The sequence below is a fragment of the Aphelocoma coerulescens genome, chromosome 21, assembly GCF_041296385.1.
Source record: "Aphelocoma coerulescens isolate FSJ_1873_10779 chromosome 21, UR_Acoe_1.0, whole genome shotgun sequence".
Classification (NCBI taxonomy): Eukaryota; Metazoa; Chordata; class Aves; order Passeriformes; family Corvidae; genus Aphelocoma; species Aphelocoma coerulescens.
The window spans coordinates 1,660,375-1,678,466 of NC_091034.1; the positions used below are offsets into that span (position 1 = coordinate 1,660,375).

At 47.8% G+C, this 18,092-nt stretch overlaps 1 protein-coding gene across 2 annotated transcripts in view; it reads right to left on the reverse strand.

The window, feature by feature from the left end:
• The window catches only part of UBR4 (ubiquitin protein ligase E3 component n-recognin 4), an 87,070-nt gene extending 69,199 nt beyond the window's left edge, over positions 1–17,871 (reverse strand). Inside the window, exons 1-27 of one of the 2 annotated variants that reach the window (XM_069035017.1) lie at positions 17,741–17,871; positions 14,074–14,171; positions 13,125–13,228; positions 12,331–12,460; positions 12,085–12,224; positions 11,641–11,743; positions 10,972–11,113; positions 10,704–10,828; positions 9,927–10,051; positions 9,632–9,691; positions 9,312–9,502; positions 8,977–9,076; positions 8,722–8,859; positions 8,123–8,240; positions 7,515–7,702; positions 6,774–6,933; positions 6,562–6,647; positions 5,412–5,581; positions 4,477–4,759; positions 3,745–3,877; positions 3,239–3,318; positions 2,617–2,745; positions 1,978–2,160; positions 1,682–1,804; positions 1,363–1,592; positions 612–736; positions 71–168 (exon numbers count right to left, since the gene is read on the reverse strand). In XM_069035017.1, the coding sequence (XP_068891118.1) occupies positions 71–168; positions 612–736; positions 1,363–1,592; positions 1,682–1,804; positions 1,978–2,160; positions 2,617–2,745; positions 3,239–3,318; positions 3,745–3,877; positions 4,477–4,759; positions 5,412–5,581; positions 6,562–6,647; positions 6,774–6,933; positions 7,515–7,702; positions 8,123–8,240; positions 8,722–8,859; positions 8,977–9,076; positions 9,312–9,502; positions 9,632–9,691; positions 9,927–10,051; positions 10,704–10,828; positions 10,972–11,113; positions 11,641–11,743; positions 12,085–12,224; positions 12,331–12,460; positions 13,125–13,228; positions 14,074–14,171; positions 17,741–17,871 (3,693 nt within the window). The remainder of the gene's footprint in view (positions 1–70; positions 169–611; positions 737–1,362; positions 1,593–1,681; positions 1,805–1,977; positions 2,161–2,616; positions 2,746–3,238; positions 3,319–3,744; positions 3,878–4,476; positions 4,760–5,411; positions 5,582–6,561; positions 6,648–6,773; positions 6,934–7,514; positions 7,703–8,122; positions 8,241–8,721; positions 8,860–8,976; positions 9,077–9,311; positions 9,503–9,631; positions 9,692–9,926; positions 10,052–10,703; positions 10,829–10,971; positions 11,114–11,640; positions 11,744–12,084; positions 12,225–12,330; positions 12,461–13,124; positions 13,229–14,073; positions 14,172–17,740) is intronic. The other variant, XM_069035018.1, reaches the window with a different exon arrangement.
• Between the last annotated feature and the right edge of the window lie 221 nt (positions 17,872–18,092).

Consider the following 18,092-nt stretch of genomic DNA (forward strand, 5'->3'; position numbering starts at 1 on the left):
ACAGTGCCCCCATTCCCAGCAACTCCTGCAGCTGCAGTCACACCACACCAGGCCTTGAGGCTGGACTCACCCATGAGCCGATGTTGGGGAACTCGTTGGTGTGGATGTTGTTCCAGGACTCACACAGGGTCTGCACAGCTGATGGCAAGTTCTGGACAAGTGTTGGACCTGCAGTTACACAGAACAATCATGCACTGAATAAATTCATGGGTCTACGAGTCAAAATCATCCCTAAGTTTTATTTAAGAGTGTCCCAGCTTCCTCCACTTCATTAAAACTGCAGAAAACATGGCACAAATACTAATTCACAGAAGTCTTGAGCATACTAACATTTCATAGTTCCCCTTGTTATTCCATGCCACCAGTTCCAATATGGTTATAAGAGCATTTCACTAATCCAGAGGAATCCCCAAGATACCGATCCTTTCAAGGTTTGCCCAACTGTTTCAGTTGGTAAGGTACTGAAAGGAAGAGACTTCGCTGTGCTGGCAGCACAACTCACTCGTTTGAACAGAGAGGTGGAGATCACTTTGAAATTGGGTATTGGCAGCATTGAGGAAAGATTCACCTGCAGGGAGGAGGTGCCCTGAACCCCGTGCCCTGCCCCTCACCCAGAGTGTTGGACTTGCAGCGGCTGGAGCCGATGGCCAGGACAGCGGCGTAGCCCCGCAGCTTCTCCTCGGAGGGTTTGTTGTCCGAGGAACCCTCCTCTGAGAGGCTCCGCAGCAAGTAGGATCTGCAGGCAGCATGGAGAGGATTTACTTCAGGAATCAGCTCTGCAGCTCAGAACTAAGTGTGTCAATGGAGTGACAGATAAAACACAAACTTCTGAAGTTCTGCCCCACACTTCATCTTACACCACTAAGGGAGTTCTGGGCTTTATCCCCTCTAAGCTACTTACCAGGAGAAGTGCCCAAAAAGAAAAAGCTGATTTACTTTTGCTTTCTTCTACACAGGTTCTAACGAGAGTTTAGAAGAATTCAGATTTTTAATGTAAGAATTAGCCCCCCTCTCTTTCTCGATGGTCTGACAGCCTCAGTATTATCCCAGAGAAATAACCTTAAGTAGCACTATCCTAGAGGGTGGCTTTATCTTTTGAGGAAAAGCTGGTTTTGCAAACTTGCAAGGAAGCCTTGGAAGATCAGACAAGGAGGCTACTCAGAAACAACAACGTCCCATGCCTGGCTTGAGAAGCTACTTGTTATTCTTCTTTTAAAGCAACGGACCCTCTAGACGACATAAAGCAATTACTCTGGACTGTAAAACTCCCAGGCACTTCTAAGAAAACAACACATGAAGTGCAGAGAAAGCCCAAAGCACAGCAGGAAATGGTATTCCTGCTGGAAATCCCAAGGGCTGTACCTGGTAAACGTGGCATAAGTGTCAATGAGCTGCAGCGTAGCAGGGAGGAGGTTCTTGGTTATCTCTGAGGACTTGTGGGGATCAGTTTCTGCAGCTAACTTGGAAAAGTGCTCGTCTAGAGAAACCTGGATCTTGGAGATTGCAGCATCAAGGGTGTAAATGGATTGTAAACTGGGGACTTCGTGCAGCTGGAGAATGGTTGTGCAGTCGACAGCGCAGAAAGAAGAGATCTGAAAATAGAGAGGGATGGAACAGTAAGTGCAGATCATTCCACAGAAGCAGGAGTTCCGTGTGCCCAGCTGCACTCCCACCACCTCACCTGCCGAGCAAAGTATTCCTCTGCTATTTCCACGTCATACTTCACTGAGATGCACTTGCTGGAGGTCAGTTCGATGAGAGGAGCAGCATGTTCAGCCTTCATGCCCTGCTTGATAAGGTGATCCTACAAATGCCAAACCCCAGACCCATCACGTTTGAACAGTGCTCTGGAATTAACCAGTTTAGAAAAGACAGGCCCAAGCTCCCACAGAACAAACCCCACGTGCAGCCAGCACGGAGGAGACCGACACTCTCACTGTCACCATCTCCACACACCCCACGGAGCTGAGGCTGTACCTTGATCCACACGACGTAGGACGGGATCTGCAGGCGGGAAGACCAGCGCAGGGTGTGCAGGAGGTCACAGTCACTCATCTCGGGGGTGTTCATGGCCAAATGGTGCATGTAGCTTTTGGAGGGAGGCAAAATCCCCAGGATCCGCCACAGGATCAGGAAGTAGTACTGAAGGGCACAGGCTTCCTACACAGAGGAACAGTTGGAAAAGTTAGTACAGAAAGATTGCAGTTTCCATCATTACAGCTACTGAACTATCTCCTCAGGGACTCCACACTCCTGCAGATGTGCCAAATCAGATGAACATGTTGTTCTGGACTGAGTTTCTGTCATATTAAACAATAAAATATGCAACACGGGAGTGAGAAAAGAAAAAGGAAAAGTTATACAATTCTCTCCTGTTTAGTTGTGTTCTAGCCACACCTCCTGCAATTACCAAGGACTTACAGCAAGTCGAAAGCACACTAGGAATTAAAAACTCAAGAGATGTGTAGCCACCATGAACATTATGGTTAGTTATGAGATTTTGAAGTTCCTCCTTACTCCAAGCACAGTCCAAAATACTTTGGTTAAACACTTTGTTTGAAAATACTAAGTTTGAAAACTTGTTACTCCTCAACACAGGCAGCAAGACAGTCTTACCAGTGCAGTGACATTTTTGTTCTCCCTCCTCCTGAGGGTATCAAACTGGGACCCAGCAGCCAGTAACGAGGTGAGGGCTGCGTAGAGCTCGTCGTACTTCGTAGCCCTGGAGAAAAGGACCTCACAAACCTGCAGGAGATGACAAGTCAGGACCCTTGCTCTGCAAAGCTCTTTAAGCATTCAGAATACCCACAGCTCAAAACCATGCAAAATAAACTTCAGGGAGAGGTTCTGTCGGGACTGAGGACGAATGGACTGGGGATAAGGAGCAGGGAGGAGAGAGAGCCCATAACCCTGATGGCAACAAATGTAGTGAGGAAACAAAACCCAGGGAGAACCTGGAGCAAAGTGATGAGAAAGCAACTCTAATGCCATGTGTCAGTCTGAATCCCAAGCATTCCTGCAAGTACCACAACAGATCTTCACAGACTTTGCACAGTGACTGCCCTGACATCCAACTAGGAGCAAAAAGGAATCCCATGTTATCTTATCTGGCCACTCTTCTTTCCTCCACTTAGTGAAAGATTCCCAATCCTCTAAATAAGTCTTTCCTTCTTGTCTGTTTTCCCTGGCACTTGGCAAACCCCATGGCCCTCCAGGAAGTCTACCAGCAGTACCATACCGTGCTATCCAGACGGTTCAGATCGTCCTCAGAAGCTTCTGGAGACAGGATGCAGTAGAACCTGGGCTGTGGAGCCGAGTCTGGAATGTGAGAACAAAAAACACCCTTCAAAGTGGCAGTTTAAACAGGCCACATTACGTTATATTCTCTCCTCCATCCCCATAACCTTCCACATTTTAAGATCACTACCAGAGTCCAAGCCAGCTCCATGACACATTATGGGTTCTCTAACCTGTGGTGCATGCAGCCAGAGTTTTCCTACTCTTACAATCCTGGCAAAATAAACACATACTTATTTTTATATACTTGTTGCATGCTCCTAGATGAGAACAACTTTGAATTTTGTTTAATAAAACAATTCTGGCATTATTAGATCTATTTTTACCTATTGTAACTATGCCCATTAAAAGCAGGAAAAGCTGCCCAGACCAAGGCACAGAAAGGGCTCTCATTTATTTATAAAGGCAAAACTCGGAATAAAAAATTCCTTACATTTTCTTTCTTACCTGATGAACTGTGTTTGGTCCAGTTTTCTTCCACTTCCTTAAAGCCATGATAAAGTGGGACAGACGTTCGCCTGCTGCTGTCCTGGGATCCACTCACCCAGCCAATGGGTGGAGTCAGCAAATTATATTGTACCTGAATTAAAGAAACCAAACAGAAACCCACCCATGGCATCCTTGTCACTGTGGGGTAGGGGGAAAATATCACCCCACAGTGAAAGAACCACAAAATAGAAACAATCCTGTTCAAAACACAACATTCCACACTTCTGGGGGAAGCCCTGGACCCTCTGTGATGATTTTTATTCTGGACTGAGCAGTTTAAATCCATGGCCAAGCTTCCCACAATTGGAAAAGCCAGGCACAAGACACCATCTCATTCCATTAACAAGAACTGTGCCAAAAACCTCCACGGTGAAACACTAAAGCAAGGAGATGGTACAAAAGGTATTTGTGAGCTAAACAGCCAAATACTCAAGATTTTGAAGACATGGTGGGACAACTATCCTGTCCTTACTAGGATACATTAAGACACCAGTCACGCCAGGAATTTACACTCCAACTGAACCTGCTGCTAGGAACCAGCCACGATAATTAACCATTCCTTGGAACCCCAAAGTTTGGTAACAGCATCAAAACTGACTTACAAGGGTCACAGGTAGAACACACCAAATGACTGCCCAGTGCAGATTCCTGCTGGGTGACCAATTAAATATCCAGATGTCAAAATCTTACCTGTTCGAACAGGTACACGGGGGCCTTGGAATACTGGTGGAGCAGGTAGTCAAACACCAAGAGCAGCCGTGCCACGATAAGAGGCACAGAACACTGCTGGGTCTCCATGTTTGCAGTCAGCTCCACGATGGTCTGGATACAGAGCATCATGATGGATCTGCGGCCCCGCTCTGAGAAATTGTGGAAAATGAGCAGCAGCAGCTGGAGATGCTCCACATTCAGATCTTCTGTGTCACTGGGGAGAGTCCCTTGCAAGGCGTTTTGCTTCAGGGTGCCCACAAACCTGGCAACAGGAGAGGAAGTTTGTCAAGTTTAGTTTTCCTCTTACATCCCTCTTTAAAATCTCTTTAACTAGAGCTTAGTTATATTTTTCTGCTTATTGTTCTAATACTGGCAATTTCACAAATGGTTTGCTACTTTATGTACTGGAATGAGACTGTGTGAGCAGTAAAACCTACAGAAATTAAATTAGCAGCAAATATATTTAATGGAAAATAGGAACAATCATTCAGACGGAGAAAGGGTGATTCAAACCTGTTCCCTGGGAAAGGCTGTTCATTAGAGCTTTAAGCCACCTAAACCCTTTCAGAGACTTTCACATCTAGGTAATGGCAGAGAGAAACAATCGTGGCACCATCCTTACAGGACTAGCAGAAACCTGCTGAGATAAGACACTCTCCTTCCCTTTTTACAGCCAGCCCTGCTGCAATTCAGCCTCCTCCCACCTAACTCCTGACTGCAGGTCTCATTTCCTGGGCTCTGGGTGAAGGATTCCACAGCACAGCAGACTGAGCCTCTGCTCCTCCCAGCACCACATGGATCCCAGATCAGAGAACTCACACACTTGGAGTGCTGGGCCCAGAGAATTTTCACTTGACAGGAAATGAGAGAGGTAAGAGATGACTGATTTTCAGCTTCACATAAAATGATCTCACCTTTCCCAGACTTTAAGGCATTCTGGAACATCAGGATCTCCCTGGGCAGTGGCTTTATGCTGCCAAATCAGGAGCAGTCGGGACAGCACCGACAAACTTTGAGGGTGGATGTAGAGAGGCCACGGACCTTCAGAAAAAGGGGCAACTCCCAGCTGCTGGAGAAGTGTGTTCTGGAACAAACAGGGGCTTGTTAAAAAGAGGCAAGTCCTACCTGATGCTTTAATTAACTAAAAGTATGATCTGAGCATACAGATGACAATAAAGAGCAGGGCTCTCAGCTCTGCTCACACAGCAATGGCTCTCCTGTCTGATACAGGGCAGAGTTGCTGAGGGACACTCAATGCTGTCACTTTGCCACCTAAACACAACAAAGTCTTAACACCAATGCAGGAAAAATGGCATTAACGAGCTTTTCTCATTCACTGCAATATCAGAGCAGGAAAGGTTATGCTACTGTGTTCAGTATCTGTGAATTTGGAAGAAGAGCTCTTTAAATGATCACAGTAACATTTGCTTCTTTTCTAAGAGAGTAAAAAGGCAGATTGCTGAAAAGTCCAACTGCTTTTAAAAATTAACAATCAACAGAGTGTTTTAAATACAGTAGGAAACAGCCAACAAAGTATAGGGATTGAATTCAGTGATGGGTGAAGCAGGTTTGTAACCTCCATGACAGGGTTAAGTCAGGTCATCCCATGACCCAGCAAAGAAACCTAGAGGCTACAAAGTTAGGACAGGAAAGCAAAAGGATTAATTTGATTCTCTCCTGAGAGAATCCCAAGGCCTTTTGGCATCAGTCCTGACAGCAGAGCAAATCTGTAGGAATGTCTCTTGATAAACTCATGGATAGAGGCAACTCTCCAAGACAAAATACACAAACTCATTTCCTTCTCAGCTTTCATCACCTTCAAAGTTCAGTGGATTAGTCTGAACTCTAGATGTTAAGTTTACACTGTGCAGGATGTTTTGTGCTGGATGACTGCAAAGGTCATTCAAACCATAGGACTCAAAATATTCCAACCTCTTTTTGCAGAATATACTCGGGGCCAAATGGAACAGCCAACACACTACTCAAGATGTGGAGAACCCACATAGAGGCATAAACAGACACCACCACTTCTTAATTTTATTTATGCATTCAATCCCAGCTCACCTGCAGGGCAGGGGACTGAAGATCTGAGGTCACCAAGGAATGGTTGAAGTGATACAGAGCAGCAGCAAACTCCTCATCTGACGTGCCTGTAAGACAGGGATCGAGAGCCACTTACTACCTTTGCTCTCCAGTATCTAAAATTTTGACGTGAAACTAAAAAAAGAGACACCTCTGAGCTGTACAGCTCTACCAGAGAAGTTGTGCTCACTCACCCTTCAGGCCATCCTTATCCACCTCCTTGATGATGCTCGCCAGCGTGGCCATGTGCTGCTCCGACAGGGACACGCTCAGGTAGTTGCGGATGAAGTTATTCCTGGAGTTCAGCATAGAAGAAGTGATAAAGTTCAAAATGTTTGAAGCTAGGCTCAAAAACTGAAAAGAAAAGAGAAACACACTATAGAAGCAACAAAAGCAGAGGGTTAACATTAAACCAAAACGAAACCACCAGCAAAATAAATCGAGTCCCTTAAACCTGCCCTCCCCTGCAGCAAAGGTGCACTCATGGCAATCCAGCTCCCTGCACTGTGGTCTGGGCCAGGACTGATTCCAGAACTCTCTGAGAAGGCTGGAGGCCTCCAACTTCTCTACTGCAGTATTTATTTTTATCTTTACCCAGTGGAGTTGGAGCTAAAAGCATCTGTCAGCAAGTCACTTCACTTGCAGCTCTACCCCCCTTTTCCCATCCCTCTGTAACCCAAACAGATACAATCTCCAGCCTCTTCTTCCCTGCCAGCAACAAATCCTCAGACATTCCACCTGACAGGAGAGGAGAGCAAACATCCTTCTCCACAGCCAGGACAGTCCCTGATTCCCCCTGAGCAGTGCACCAGCACTGCCTGCCATTTCCCACGGAGGCTGCCAGCACAGCTGTCCCTGGCAGGAGCACGGTGCCACAGCCCAGCAGCGCCTGCCCCGAGCCCCCGCAGCCCCCCGGGACCGAGCTCCGGCCGTACCAGCTCGGGATCCTTGCGGCTGGCCAGGATGTTCCCGTTCTCCCCAGCACTCTGCTTGTTGGGGCTCTTCACCCTCGGAGAGCTCTCCAGAGGAGGGGGTGGAGGGGGAGGCGGTGGGGCCACTTTCTCTTTGCTGGGAGAGATTGTCTCTTCAAACCATTGCCCCAGGATTGGTTCACTGTCGTCATCTAGCACACAGGGCAGGAAAAACAAGCCCATACTCTCATAAGCAAATACCTTATAAAACTACGCAGCCTGAAAAAGGCCTAAAACAGAATTTCAATGAGCACAGTTAAGGTGTCTGCTATCTTCATTTCTTCTTTCCAAATCACAAGGCAAAGCCCTTTCACAGAGGTCCAGCAGGAGTTTACACAAAGAAATTATTTCCACTCTCTTCTTAAGCAAATACTGCCAAATCCCAGCCACTCAGGCTTCAGTTTACACAAAAGAGTGCAGTCAGCACTACTTCTGCCACACAGACCTCACAAACTGCTCTGTATTTTCAGTGTTACCAGTCATACAGTCTGAGAAGGCAACAGCACAGTAGCCAGGTTTCCATTAAATGTGAAAAGCAGTGTAAAATCCTGAGTTGCTACAAACTCTATTACCTTGGCTGCTGTCCTCCTCAGTGCTGCTAAAATCATCCTCGTAGTAAGTGTTGGAGTCAGTGGAGGCACTGGCATCGCTGCTCATGGAGCCCTTCCTCTGGCGCTGCAGGACACAGGCCTAAAGAACAGCACAACAAGGAAAATTTTATGATTATGGAAGATGATAATTTGAAAATAAGAGTAACTTCCTCATGCCTTTTAATTTTCTTCTAGTGAATTTGTCTCAACTAGTTTATTACCAGTTTTTCAAGGCTTAAGTTGTACTAAAAATTACACAGAATGGTTGAAAATAAACAATCTATGCCAAGCTAGTAAGCGACACTTGAAGTAACAGTTCTAATATAAAAGCATCTGTTATCAACACAGCCTTTTCATCTTTCCACTAAAATCACAAATACCACTGAACTTACAAAAAAAGTGCATTTTCATTAGCACAAGTTTGTCAAATTTACATCTCTGAAAAGAGGAAAGAGAGAGGCCCCGGCTGACAGCTTCTGAAAGAAGAACTGTACGTTCTCAGCACAGGCCCAGGTTTGTAAAGTGATGATAACTTGGAGTGGCTCAGCTCTGGAAGTTCTCTAGCTGTGTGCCGTTCCTACCTTTCTGTAGGAAGTAGAGAGCAGAGTCAGCAGCAAATTAGTGAGTGGCACAGAGTCTATGAGCCGCTGAATCCTCTGGATGGACGTGCTCTGAGCCATGATGTCCAGCACTGCTGGCGGGCCGTCGCTCTCCCAGCCCTGGAGAACAGAATTTCAAATTGAATTGAAAGAAAGAGAAATTGGTGGGAGAATTCCAAGTGTGTATCAGTGGAGAAGGCAGAATGTCTCAGGACAACGTCCATGCTACCTGCATACCTTGTGCAATGCTTCCACTTGCAGATCTTGGAAAAGAGATGACAGCAATTTGATGGCATGATTTGCCAGCACCACTGACAGCACCCCAAACCCTTGATGCCTGCAGGAAAAGAAAGGACAGAATGGCATTTCAGGGGGAAAATAATAAAGAAATAAATATGAAATAAAGTGACTGCTTTGCTAAACTGGAGACAACAAATTCTCGTCTTTCCAAGACTCAGGACGTGAATTGCAAAGAGAGATAAAATTTCAAGAGACCAACAAGACCCCACAGCAGCTGCTTGCTGGGCCTGGTTAGATCCCTGGACAATGATTCCTGCAGGGGTGTCACATACCCTTTCCCAGGTCCCAGTTTGGGAGACCCCACGCCCTCCTTAGTGCGAGCAATGATGTCTCTGACGCGAAGAGCAGCCAAGGGATCCTTCTCCTTCCCCTTATCAGCCAAGGCCGTGGGGCTGAGGTTCAAGATGAGGAACAGGCTGTTCAGCAAACACCAAGCCCCAAGCAGCTGGAAGTTCTGATAATGCTATCGTGCCAAAAGTCAAGGGGAAGGGGGGGAGAAAAAAGCACCAAAAAGATAAAATACTGTCAATCCAAACGCCAAAGTACATCAGCACAAACAGAGAGAAAAAGCTTCCCGAGATGGAAATCTTACCTCACCCCCTGCACGGCGTGAATTGCTGATTGCTTGTCCAATCATTTCATAGATTTCAAGCTGCAAATAATTCCAAAAGCATGGTAAGGCACCCCGCCAGACAGCAATTAAAAATAAAAACTCCAAATGTAATTTTATTTTACCCTCTACAATTAGCCACCCCTTTAACTCCTTTATCAGCAAGGTTAATGTCCCAAAATCAATCACAGCTGTGTATTGCAATGCAAATAAAGACAAATTCTGTGCTCTTTGCTTGCTGAGGAGGAAAACAACGAACACTCTGTCATTTACTTACACATTTCTGTACAATAGTAGCAGCATCGTTCTCATAATCCTCTTCTTTGGAGCTCGTCGACCCGGTTCGTACCTGTTGGGTGCTGCCCACGTGCAGGATGGCCATGCAGGTGGCCACACTCACACCTCAGGGAAAACAAGTGCAGGGGACATTCTTAGGAAGAGCCAATCTTGGGACAGAATGTTCCTATTTAGCACATTAAGACAAGCGGTATTGAATGAGTCCGTCAACTTGATGGAGCAGGGAATGCTCAGTATGACAGGGAAAGATTAAAAAATCTTTAGTACCCTCAAAAGAGTGAAGTTTTATCCTACACAAACACATGGGAACAGTTAAAGGAGGTAATGTTTTACCATGTAATTCAATACCATTTTAAAGACAATCTTCATACTCAAGTGCCACATCTCCTTAAAGTCTCCCCCATACCAATTAAACACTCAGGATTTTGGTGTGCTTAAACCACTCCTGGGAAACAAGGCTGATTTGGGGCTATAACAAATTAAGCTGAAGCCTAAAGTAAAAATATATTATGCTCTGAATATAAAAAGAAAGAACAGAAATTACAGGCTGTTAAGATGTTGAGTCACTCAGTCTTTTTCTTAGATACTGACAAGAACAGTGGCAGATCGTAACAACTTCAGTATTAACCCAGTCACCACACTGTGCTGCAGAGCTTCAAATTCATGAGAAATAAAGGCTATTTGCGGGCTGAGCCCCCAACACACAGGTAACAAAGCAGAGCAAAAGACTCTAAAGAACGACTGGAGATCCACTCACCTGCATAGAGACAGCTGAGAGCAAGAACAGTCACGTCCTGGAGACGTGTGGGCGTCAGGGGCTCCAGCACGGGCAGGGACAGCGTATCCAGAGCCATGGTCACATCGATCACCAGCGAGTGGAACCTGTGGGCAGGACACATGGTGAGGACGGGCCAGCGAGCGCTGCCCTGCCAGCACAGTGACCTGCCCCAGGCACACAGAGATGCCCCAGGCACACAGAGATGCCCCAGGCACGCAGAGACGCCCCGAGCAGGGGTGGCACTGACCCGTTGCGCACGGCCGTGGCGTCGGCCACCGTGGCCGGCATGATGAAGAAGGAGTTGGCGGACACGGCGTCCTGGAAGCGGTTGATGTAGCGCAGGAAGTACGGCAGGTTCAGGCACACGCGCAGCAGCTTCTCAGAGCCACCTGCCAACCACAGCAGCAGGGCTGTGTCACTGCTTCAGCCCTAACGGTCCTCAATAATTGACTTAATTGCTCTTGGTGGTGAGAAAATGCCATCAGGGATGAGGCAATAGGATAAAGGCTGTTTTACAACACCAGCTGGTGAAGTTTCCAGCCCACATTTGTAACGGGTGTCACAAAGCTCTGTGTCCATGTTACAGGGCACACCAGGTCCAGCTGGTGGGACTTGATGATCCCAAGGTCTTTTCCAATCTTAAGGATCCTGTGATTCTAATCCACATCTGCTCAATAATCCATCCCATAACGTATTTTATATCATCCACTTTATCTACCCCTCCAAACACAAATACAGTGAGCTCATCTCTGCAATGAAAACTCCATTCCAGCCACAACCTCCCTTGGCAATCACCAGCAACCCAGAGAACCCTTTAGGTCAGAAAGCTTCTTCCCACTCAGAGCTGTGAGATGTAACACTGGACAGAGATTTTTCCAGCACTCTTTTGGCCCCAAGCTAGAAACCTGATTCTCACCAAGTTCTTGCAGACTGGCCACATTCTGAGCAATGAATATGCTCTTGGTCTTTGTTGCAGAGGTTTGATCTGTGGCAGCTTGATCCTCGCTTTCTCCTTCCACCTAAAGCAAGCACATACTAAATATATTATGGGGGCACTAAAACCACATGGTATTTCTCTAAGTCTCTACACAGAAGCGAGATGTATCAGCAGCACGACTCCAAACAGCCATGGATGTCACTGAACACTGCCTTCCATGAGGAAGCAAATCCAGTATTGCCAATACAGCACAAACAGTTTTTGGTTGTTTGCCATTGATCACGTGCAAGCAGGATTCACATTTTTAAGAAAGATTCTTTTTACATTTGTATTAAGAAGTACCACTTAGAGCCCTCTGTCCTTCTCCGCACTGGGTTATTAATGTTGAAATTCAGACTCTTTCTGTTTTAGAGGATTTTTTACCTGTGTCTCTGTTGTGATTGATGGTGATGATGAGACTCTGGGGTTAAAGACTGATGTCAATTGGTTGAGGAAGTTCATCTGCACTTCCTTCTGTCTCAGCTCCGGGCTCACCGGGGAGGCTAATTCCTTCTGGTCCTCAACTGCAGGGAAAACAACAAACCCCCATTTCAGACAGCAAACCCCAGATTTTCTGTGCCTAACTGCAGTGCTGCAGTGAAACACACACAGCTGAAGCCTCCTCCCTACCATCAGAGAGGGTTTTGACAGTCTGAGGGAGCTTGGCTGATTTCATCATTGCTGTGAAGGTGATGATTTCCGTCCGGTCCAGGCGGCTGCAGCCCGTGCACAGCCCCTTGATCAGCAGAATGAGGTGTTTCTACAGAAAACAGAGACATCAAGTACCATTTAAACTCTCTTGATTCCTCCGTATCGTTTACTCTAAGCAGATGGATTAAGAGTAATGCAACTTCAGCTGGTGAGGCCACTGCAACAGCTCTGAGCCACTCTGATCCCCCCCCCCCCCCCCCCAGGATCGTGACACATCCCTGACTGCAGGTAATCCAGGTCACTGACACTGCCTGTGCTTCTTCTTATGGAAAACACCTGGAAAAGCTCTGTCTGCTACAACACACTACATCATGGGAACACTCCTCACAGGCCTTCCCTCTTTCAAACAGATTTAAGCTTTCCCACAAGACAGAAATACAAGCAGGCAAGAAAACATCTTTAAAAACTCAACAAATAGCTGTGATCCAGGTTGTTGCACAAAACCAAACCAGAGTGTAGGAAACTGGAACAGAATTAACTGAGGCTTCAGGTCACCTTTATTTTGAGCTGTGAGTAAGCTTTGATTCTGAGTACAGAATGCAGAGGGAAGATTCAGCAGGAATCAGTGTCTACCAAAGTGTAACTTTAAATATTTTAAGAGCTTCATTAATTTTGCTTTATGCACTGAACATTAGAGCAGATTATTTCAGAATTAGAGCCCAAAGTTCATTTTCACACTGAGGCTGGCCCAGGAGGTCCAAACCTTTGCTCACCTGTGAAACAGCACATGCTTCGTCTGGGTTCTCAAGCCGCAGCAGGGAGAATTCAATCAGGACTTTACAGGCAGCTGCCACTGACTGCAACTGGTTTCTTGGTACTGAAAAAAGCAGATCCTTGTACTCAGAGCAAGTTTTAAAATAGTCCAGTGCAATAAGCTCCCAATGCTGTCAGTAAAGCAGGATGCTCCGCAGTGTGGGTACACACTCAATCTATCCTGCCTGACACAGATGCAATATAAACTCAGTCTTATTACAATGTAACCTAAGAAATGTCAGCAAAGTGAAGGATAATTCCTTCTGCCAGACAGGGGAATTCAGACAGATAAAACAGTTTCCCCAGCAACATTATTTAATGCTGACAGAAGCTCTGAAGAAATGAAACAAGTTCACAAAGCCCATTTTTTTGTTGTAATTGCTAAATTGTCAGCCAAAATAACAGAAAATATTTTGAGTCACAATGTTTTGATCACTAACTCCAACGCAGTAACATAACTACAGAAGCCCTGAATGGTTTGGGTTGGAAGGGACCTTAAATCCCATCCAGTCCCACCCCCTGCCATGGCCAGGAACACCTTCCACTAGATCAGGCTGCTCCAAGCCCGGGCCAACCCGGCCTTGGACATTTCCAGGGATAGCAGTGTTCTAACTGCTGAAGGATAATCTAAAAATCCTGAAAACGGATTTAAACCCTTGACCAAAAATTAGATCGGGTCAATAAGCAGCCAAAAAGGCAATGCAGTCCAGTAGTTAGTGGCCAAATACTCCCATCAACAAGCTTCGCTTTCCAGAGCTGACATTTTGTGGTACAAAAGCCAGCAACGCTGGCCCTAAAGTCTGATTCAGCAAAAGGGCAAAAAAAACAAAGACAAAAATCAACAGTTCTGATTTACTTTTACTGCACCCAGTCATTACACAGGAGCAAGAGAAGGAAAGGAACACTTACTGAGACCACACACAGTAGTGATGTAATGCGTGGAAAGTGCAACGAAGGAGGAGTAAAAGGGCTCATACTGCTTGTCGTGGTGCAGGATCTCAGACTCACTGCAACGGAGAAGGGGAGAGAGGTCAGCCGGACCCAGCACAGCAGCAGCACCACCCCACACCCCAAAGCATCCAGTGACAGGGGCAAGGCAAGATGACAGCTCTGGGAACACAACCCTCGTGTCCCCAGGACCGAGTCCTCCAGCCGCAGCCGCATCACGGCATCAGCATCGCTGTCCACACAGGAAATTTAAGGAAATAGTTCCACTGCTGCCAGTGTTTCTCCTCCACAGCATCAACAGGTCAGGCTCTACCAGCTGCACTCCCTGCCAGAGGCTCATTAACCTTTAAGTTGTCCTAAACTCAGCTGCCCAGAGTGCCTGGGCTGTGTGTTCTGCTAACGCCGGCAGGATTTGCCAGGCCTGGAGCACAGGCATTCCCTTTCTGTCACGGCATGGAGGCAACTGGAGTTTGTGCCAGTGTGCAAATCACAGGGATCAAACCAGGCAACTGCAGAACCACAACAGACACAGGCACAGCCCCTGCGACCACCTGGGGAGGGAAGGGTTTGGCCAGGTAAGGCAAAGCCCCCGAGGCCTCTCAGCGAGACTCACTGGCCTTGGACATCAGCCTTTTATGGCAGAGGTGACACCTTAAAGGTGTCCCACCACATCCCACCTGCACAGACACGGAGAACACAAACGGCTCTGCCTCCGCATCTTGTTCTGCCCCTTGTTTTTCCTGTGACAAGACTAAGGGATGTGCATATCTGCCTATCAAATGATCAATTTACTTACTTTCACATTTTCATGCAGTGATGTGAACAAGCAAGCTGGAAGAACAGATTAGTTGACTCAGCTTCACTTTGCCTCTCCAAACCAAGCCAGGCTTCTCCAACTCTGGGACAGAAGTTATTCTTGGAGGGCAGGTGGGGAGCAGAGGGCAGCAGCCCATGGCACAGGCTGTACCCAACTCCAACCACGATTTCACCATTCCCTGCTGACCTGAACAAAGCCCAGTTTATACCCAGTCACCTTCCCTTTTTCCACCCTAAGCCATCGTTTCCAGCTCCAAGGGAGATGCAGCTGAAACAGAAACAACTCTGGAACAGAACCATTTCTCCACAAAAACGAGCAGAAAGAAATAGTCATCAGCTTTGTAGCTTGATTTCCTAAGTCTGAGGTTTTATTCAGTCTGCCTAGAAAGCTGAAATAGAAAAACAGAAAATGAAGAGAGAAGCTTTACTGGAAGATATTCAGCAGCGTCACACGACCGAGTTCCAATATCTCAGGCCTCACCTCACCCTCTCCTGCCAGAACTGCTCTGGTGAGGAACGAGCCTAGAGACTGAACATGCAACACAGTCCGTGCTCTCTCCTTTTCAGACACTAATTTTGCTCACCTACCTCTCAGGCCCAACTCAAACCCAGCAGCAGTAAGCGGTAGGTACGTAAGTATTGTTAAGAGAACAAATTAGAACAATTGGGGAATAACAGAGTACAGGAGAGGCTGACAGCTCCTAAATTACTGCACAGGTCAAGCTGGGCAATGCACAGTGCCCACAGGCTATAAAGAACACAGAGGTGCAGAATCCAGCACGAGATAGGGATTGGGCAATGAGAGGTCTGAGTTTTAATAAAACACGTTGTGGATGTTAGGATAATGTGAAGTGGAAGGCTGCTGTCAAGAAATCATCAATCCTTGCAAACAACCATCAACAGAAGATAACAGCTCAATCTGTGATGTGCCAGTGTTATTGTGAGCATACAGTGAGATTTAATAATGACTTTCAGCCTCTGTACTGTGTCTTATTGTTTAGAGGGGGTTTGCTTCCCAGGGAAGCTCATTACTCAGGCTGAGGAGAAGCCTCTGTGTCACTATCAACATTAATCAGCACCAAACCCCACCTCCTGCCTCAGCGCTGCTCCCCAGCCCTGACCAGCCCCCGACCAGCCCCTGCCCTTAGGGCAGTGGGCACAAAGCAGCCTCCTCCTCAGGAAGGCACTGCTCCAGGTGCAGCAGTTCTTCCCTGTGGAAACCCCTTCCCCAAAGACCAGCCTGGAGTGACTTCACAGACCCAGAGGTCCTCTCCAGCTGCACCCTTCCAAGTCAGCATTTCCGTCATTTATGTCAAATAAGGGACTAATTTCTATCAATTCTTGAAGACACTCGCTAACAGAGGAATACCAGTAACCTTACACTTATAAATGAAATACAAGAGTACTTAAAAAAAGGAGTTTATTGATTTATTTTGAAAAGAATAATACCAGTGATTTCACTGTCATCTCAGCAAGTTTATTTAAGGGGAAATCCAGCCACTTTGGGGTTGGCTGACACCATCAAGAGCTTAGCGACTGCCTTCTAAAAATAACTTGAACAGATAAAAGATTTTCTGTCAGGAATCTAAAGATAGATTCTTGTTCAGCACAGAAAAGCACAGCTCCAGACACGAACAAGTCGTATTTATTCCTTTGTGATTTAGCACGCCACACCAAGGCATGAAACAAAAAGTACCATCCTGCAAGAGCCCAAATCCTGCCAGATCATCAGACACACAACTCCAACCTCAGGCAGTGCTGCTTGAAGGCAACGAACTGCTGTCTCAAGTGGAAAACAGAACCAACATTCCCTCTAAAGGAGGAAGCAGCCCTCTCCCAGAACTCAAGTGGATCCACTCGAGTGTCCCTGGGATATTTTGATGGAACACTCCACTAATGACCTTTAGGCAAAGGGACAGCAGAGCTGCTTGGGGAAAAGTGACACTGGAATGGTCCCTAAAACAAAGACTGGCCAAAGAACTGCCCAAACCCATCAACACTGAGCGTGCAGCTTCTGGGGGAACAACTGCTCTGTGTATGCAGGCACAGAACTCTGTGAATTGAACTCTTTGAGTCTAAAGCATTCACTGCACACTCAGCCATTCTACATTAAGCAAAAGACCACAAGGCTTTATTTTATCACCTTCCTCAGTGCAGTGTTTATTTTATGTTTCCTAACAACTTGCTGTGGCCGGGGTTATAGATCTCTGTAACTGAGCGTGATGTTGTGGCATTCACATCTCGTGTTTTAGATCATAAAACAAGCTGTAAGTTGAATTAGGTACTCTTATGCTCAGAGTCAAACCTATGTGGTTAAGACAAGGCAGACTTGATTTGGTTCTGCTTTATTTCTATTTAAAATAGCAAAAGTATTGCAGTGGTAAAGACTTAAAGGGAAGTCTGGTCCCCCCAGAGCCCGGTGAGACAACACTTCCCACGGCCCAAGCGGGCAAACTGTGACACGCCTGGACAAAAGCAAAACCACAAGAACAGTCCCGAAGCCTCTCGGCGGGCGCCTGTCCGAGGTGCTGCGGCCGGGCGAGCACCCTCAGCCCGTTATGGGGCCCGAGGGCACCTCCGAGAGCTCCGGCCCCGGGAGAGCGGGAGGAGCTCGGGGCTTTTCCCGGGCAGCCGCAGCCCCGCCGCTTGCCCTGCCGGGCACCGAGCCCGGCACCGGGCACCTCACACCCAGCCGGGCACCGCGCCGGGCCCCGCCTCAGCCGCCCCTCAGCTGCTCCCGCAGCAGCACCCCCAGCGCTCCCCCTGAGCGGGCGACGCCGAGGGGCGGCAGCCCTCGCCCGCGCTCCCTCACCTCTCGATGACCGAGGCGAGCAGCTGCGGCAGCTCCTTCATGTCGAAGGCCGAGTAGGACGCGGAGAGCAGCGGCCGCACGGCCACGTCCCAGCCGGGCCCGGCCGCGGCCCCCGCGCCGCCCGCCGCCATCTTGGGCTGCGCTGGGCCGGGGGCCGCGGCGCGCACAGCGCCCCCTGCCGGCGGGGCGGCGACCGCGCAACGTCGCGCCGCCCCATTGGCCCGCGGCGCGGGCGCGTGCGCACTGCGTGAGTCAGCAACTTTGGCGCGCGGCGCGTGCGCGGCGCGGGGAAGGCGGTGCGGGGACGCGCATGCGCCGTGTGCGCGCCCCGCCCCCGCGGCTGCCCCGGCGC